Raw genomic sequence first — 5,890 nt, 5'->3', positions numbered from 1 at the left:
TTGTGAGGCTTGTATTAGTCCACCAGAGAAATACTCAAAACAAACTGTAGCTGGTCAGAAAGGTTGTGACTTTCTCTTTATTCTCATAGTTACTTCCATCCCCAAATAAATCCCAGATGTGATTTACATATGACTTACAAAGTCATACTTACATATGATTACAAAGGTTTGGCCAACATGAAAGTATCAGAAGTAAACACATAGTGATAGAGAATTTTGACAAACAGTAAAATTTGGTGTACCCATCTACAAGAATTTTCTTATAGGTCATTAAATTTTCTCTGGGTACAGTTTGCTTAGGAAAGCTTTCTTCATGGCATTCTTCAGCTCTTTGTTCCTGAGACTGAAGATGATGGGGCTGAGGAAGGGGGTGAGAACTGTGTAGGTGATACCCATCAGAGTGTCCCCTTCCAGAGATTTGGGACCCGTGTGCTTGAGGTAGATGACAGAGGCAAAGCCATAGTGCACAATGACCACCGTGAGGTGGGATGCACAGGTGGAGAAGGCCTTTTGCCGACCCTCGGCTGATGGTATCTTCAAGATGGCTGCCACAATGAAGGCATAGGAGAGGAGGATGAGGATCAAGCATCCCAGAAGGGCTATGATGCACACCATCCCTACACCTCTGGCTACTACCAGTACATTCTCTCCACATGCCAACTTCAATAGAGGGGGAACATGACAAGCAAAATGGTGGATCTCATTGGGTCCACAAAAAGTGAGATTGAAAATAGCTGTTGTCACCAGTGTCCCCATTAATGAACCACCAACCCAGGACCAGGCAACCAAGCATGCACAGCCACCAGGACTCATGAGCACATTGTAGCGCAGTGGGTGACAGATTGCCACATAACGGTCATAGCCCATGACTGTGAGGAGGAAAGAGTGGGTGAAGCCGAATGTGAAGGAGAAGAACATCTGGCTGGCACAGGCCAGGAAGGCAATGGAGTGAAGCGTGGAGAGCAGGTCGGCCAGCATGCGTGGGATGATGGCAAAGGTGTAGAAAATCTCAGAGATGGAGAGCGCACACAGGAAGAGGTACATGGGCGTGTGGAGGCTGTGTTCACTCCAGATGGTGGCCATGATGAGCAGGTTGCCCAGCAGCGTGAAGAGGTACATGAAGAGGAAGAGCAGGAAGAACATCAGCTGAAGGTGAGGGAAGGTAGAGAAGCCAATGAGGATGAACTCTGACACTCCTGAGTGATTGACTCCCTGCATGGAGGCCATGCCTGAGGTGAGGTAGGCAGAGGTCATCTACTAGATGGAGAAAAATGATCAGTTTTCACCTTACCTGGACACACCAAAGAGGTTGATCTTGTGAGAAGAGTGCAGAAGTATTAATCTTGCTCCTACTATTACAGCCTAAAATTTAATTCAGTCATCATATCAATAGAGGTGATATTATTTTCTCCTCCATTTTGAGTGTCTTTCGCATACTCGTTGAGATTATTGTAATGTAGAAATATTGGGCAAATTGTCAAAGTGAATCTGCTAAAAAGGTAGATCTAAGATCAATCCAACACTTGTACTGACCTCTTAGACTGTATATCCCAGGTGTTCCTTTGCTTTGCATCCCCTGTGAAACTGTTACTTTACTGGAGCTTCCAACCATTGCTGTCCTGACCTTATACTTTCCTGTGAGAAATCCTGGTTAATTCCCAGTTTCAGGGGCCCCAGTAGATGCCAACTCATGACTATAAGCCCTGGCAAGGTTCAAGTCCAACTTAATGTACATCAGTCTACTGATTCCTTTTGGATTGCAAGCTCTGAGGTAATCAGCTCAAATGTGTAACAACGTACAGTAGCAGAACCTGTTTCAATCCCTACTCTGCCTACTGTGAACTTCAGTAAATTTATTCACACTGTTTTTCTCTGTATTTCTCTCAATATCGCAAAAGTTGTTGTAAGAAATAGTAAGTTTTAAATCCATAATGGCACAGGCCTTTAATCTCAGCAATTGGGCGGCAGAGGCAGGGGGGTTTCTGTGAGTTTGAGGCTAGTCTAGTATACATATTGAGTTCCAGGACAAAGTCCAAAGCTACAAAAAGAAAGCCTGTCTTGAAAATCCAAAACAAGAAAAAATAAATAATAAGTGTTTCTTAAATTTTTATTAAAAGGTGCCCACCCAGGGCTGGAGAGATGGCTCAGAGGTTAAGAGCATTGCCTTGTCTTCCAAAGGTCCTGCATTCAATTCCCAGCAACCATATGATAGCTCACAACCATCTGTAATGGGGTCTGGTGCCCTCTTCTGGCCTTCGAGCATAGACACAGACAGAATATTGTATACATAATAAATAAATAAATAAATAAATAAATAAATAAATAAATATTTTTTAAAAGAAGGTGCAATGTAGCATATTTAAGAGGGGAAATGCTATTTTTGTCCAGAAAGTTATATGATTTAATGAGGTCTCCACATTTTAATATGAATCACTTAACTATAACATGTTTGGTAACAGACAATGCAAAGTTTGAAAGATCAGATCATTTTTCTGTTTCCTGGTCCTTTGTTTTTGCCTGTTGTACATACTTGATGTATATGGAATCCTGAGATATATTTATCCTTCTGTGTTTGACAACTTTTGTACAAGTGACTACATTTTTCTATTATAATTGTTGTTGTTGCTGTTGCTATTTACTGTGTTTGTGCACGTTTGTTTAAGCAAGGTGTGTGTGTGTGTGTGTGTGTGTGTGCACATGTGTGTGTAAAATGCATCCAGCTGCCTGAGAAGGCCAGAAGAGAATGTTAGATCCCCTAGAGCTTCTGAGCCACTCATGTGGGGTTTGGAAACCAAACGACGGTGCTCTGGAATTATAGCAAACAGTTGACTTCTGAGCTGACTCTCCAGGCACTAGTGAATGCCCTCTTTGATCAGCTAAGGGCTCTGATTGTTTAAAGGTTTATCATGAGAAATCAAAGAAAAACTATCCATTTTAGTGCATGGATCATTTCCTGCTTTTTATGGATAGCACCTTCCAATCAGTTTAGAAATGGTGCTCCCAACAGCCCTATACAACCCCAACACTCTGAGATCATGGAGGTGAATGGTTTCTGGAAATAACATCCTGTAGGATAACACTGAATGGATGCCACCAGGATACATGGACTCTGGACTCATACAGTTCCTCTGTGCACAAAGCAGGGTTTCTTAACACAGGACTATTGAAATTGGAACCTAATAATTCATTCTGTGATGAACCCTCCTGTGCCTTTTGTGGTGCTTAATAACATCCCTGGTCTCTACTGTGTAGACAGCAGGAGCAGCTGACCAAATGTGACAAGGAAAACATTTCAGAAAGCATGAATGACTCCTTAAAGAAACATTTCTCCTTGTTAAAAATCGCTGACCTAAAGAATACAGTTGCCTTATTGGTACCCTCTCTGCAGTCTGCATGAGTTAGTTGCCCAAGTTCCGCTTGTCCATTTGGCAAATATATGTTTCCGTTTAAGACACAGATTCAACATCATGTCCTCCTTAGAGTTTTTGTGTGTATTTTTTTCCCAAAACAGATCGAGTCACTCTTTCCTAAGTGACTATAATAAACCCAGCTTACTACTTGGTCATGGATCCAACTATCTGCATCATGCTGGGCTCAAATCTGCTTATAGATCTGGATTGTGAGTTCTTCTATCAATGACTGTTGTAACTCTAATTACTACTGTAACTATAATGTATTAAACACAATGGATTCCCATAAGCACATCTGTCTTCTCTGTCTGTCTTGTGCACCCTTGTGTATCTCTCACTAGGCTGAGCACCCTCGTGTGGTTCTTGAATCATTCCCTGGCTGTGGGAAGGAACTGCTGTGCTCCCAGTTATCTATAGGAGAAGAGAGATTTCCACAGAGAACTCATCTCTCTCCCAGGGAAGGACAAGTGTGGAGCAGAGGAGCCAGGATTTGAACTTAGGACCTAGTGTTCACAGGGCTTGTCTTCTTGTCCTCCTGTTATTCTGCTCATCGCTTACTCATGAATGTTAAAAAGAAAACCAGAGGCTGCTTTCACTCAGAGATGTCTTTCCTCTGTAAATAACCATGCCCACTTCTATCCTTATATTACCAATGACCCAAGCAATACACAGAAAGGGAGAACTCTGCAATTAGAGCTGATCACCCCCGGGAAGAGGAGACTGAGATTGCATATGCCACCCATTGGCATAATAGGAACTTGAGTGGTTATTCAAAATTGGAAGGAGAATAAAAGACCCGTGGCTTCCAAGGAATGGCAAGGAAAAAGGAAGGAGGAAAAGATAAAGTAAAGAGGATTTCTAAAGGTAGTAAGAATGCTGTGGACTTTCAGGAGGAACACATGGCTTTGTACAATTGTCCAAACCTAGGCCTGAACAACACTAAGAATGAAACCTAATATAAACTTGAAATTCAGGAGCATACATACAAACACACACACACACACACACACACACACACACACACACACACACACACAGGGAAAGGCCGAGAGCAGGCATAGGCAAAGAACAGGACACACTGAGTCTCACAGGTAACCATGGTTGGTGCCACTTTGATATCCAGATACATGCAGACTAAGCCTGGCATGGATAAATCCTACCCATACACATCTTTAGTGTTTCTTAAATTCAGCATTAGGGACATATAGGAAAGTATCATTTATTTTTAAATTGATATTATATTTGAATGGCTAATCATGGATATGTACATTTATGCAAAACAATGACTAATTTGGTGAATACCTATATATAGATGTGTCATGATTAAGTCAAACTGGTGGCCAAATAAATTCACCTCAGTGCTCAGCAGTTTCTGTGTTGTGCCAGACACAATTTTAACATTGCCATATGTGATATATGTTTACTGACTACAGTTCCCCATCCTAATGAATTTGCTGCCTGTGATCAGTAATTCTGTATTCACTCTCCTCAAAGAACAAGCTTCTGGCCACCACTCACACAAGGCACAAACAGGCAAATTCTACATGATTCTGATGATGTGGAATATAATAACAAGGTTGAACTCGTAGAAATTATGAGGAGATGTTATGCCTAGACCATGTCTTTATGGAGAGACCTGTGCCCTGAATTCTGACACATTGATTTTCACAACAAGGTTGAACTCGTAGAAATTATGAGGAGATGTTATGCCTAGACCATGTCTTTATGGAGAGACCTGTGCCCTGAATTCTGACACATTGATTTTCACAAATTGTAAAATATTTCCTGAAAAACAGACCGTGTTTGAGAACCAACGGCTTATCCAGCTTCTCTCTAAGATCCCATTTTGACCCTCCTGTTTCCTCTTCACTGACATCTCTCAGCTCCCTTGCCCTTCTTTGCATCTATTACTTCTGCTTTCCTCCTGAATTCCTTATTCCTTACATGCCTAGGAATTGGCCTCTCAGTCCTCAGTGTATTCTGTCTTCCATATGCCTGCCTGCCCCCATCCTGGACTCTGGCTGCACAGGCCAACACATGTTAACACAGAAAGATAACCTGGGTAAGACAGTCTGCCTTGATCTTTCTGCAATTCAGCTTTCCCGCCTGTCCAAATAACCTACCTCATGAAGTAGGAGATCCCGGGAAGATACAATCTACTGTGCAATCATCACACGGTCTTGATGACCCATGCCCCATATACTTGAATTTCTTGAAGAGTTGCAGAAGAAAGTGACTTCTCTGAGTCCCTGGCTAAAGCTGGCTTCGCAGGTCTTTCCTGGTGAGGTGGATGAGAGGGAAAGGCCACTAACCTGAGAGTCACGGCTCTGCAACTGATCCCTCTAATAAAAATCCCTGATTGAAAATGTCTGTCCATGTGAACACTGTAATAGTCTGACTAGGGCCAGCATGGCTGGAGGCTTGGAGGAGCCTGGTCACCATTTTTTATCCTTCCTGAGCTACCTGCCCACTGCCTGTTC

General features: G+C 42.4%; 1 protein-coding gene across 1 annotated transcript; it reads right to left on the bottom strand.

Annotated features, from left to right (window-relative positions):
- Positions 1-270: 270 nt before the first annotated feature.
- Positions 271-5,580, bottom strand: LOC121432471 (olfactory receptor 10H1-like). Its single transcript, XM_041630462.1, has 2 exons — positions 5,534-5,580; positions 271-1,254 (listed from the first exon to the last, which is right to left on the bottom strand). The coding sequence occupies exon 2, from the start codon at positions 1,252-1,254 to the stop codon at positions 271-273; it is 984 nt and encodes a 327-aa protein (XP_041486396.1). The 5' UTR covers positions 5,534-5,580.
- Between the last annotated feature and the right edge of the window lie 310 nt (positions 5,581-5,890).

Source organism: Microtus oregoni, unplaced genomic scaffold (genome assembly GCF_018167655.1).
Source record: "Microtus oregoni isolate MIOR12 unplaced genomic scaffold, Mior012 000034F_ref0000314, whole genome shotgun sequence".
Classification (NCBI taxonomy): domain Eukaryota; kingdom Metazoa; phylum Chordata; class Mammalia; order Rodentia; family Cricetidae; genus Microtus; species Microtus oregoni.
This window is presented reverse-complemented; position numbering and strand designations above follow the sequence as displayed.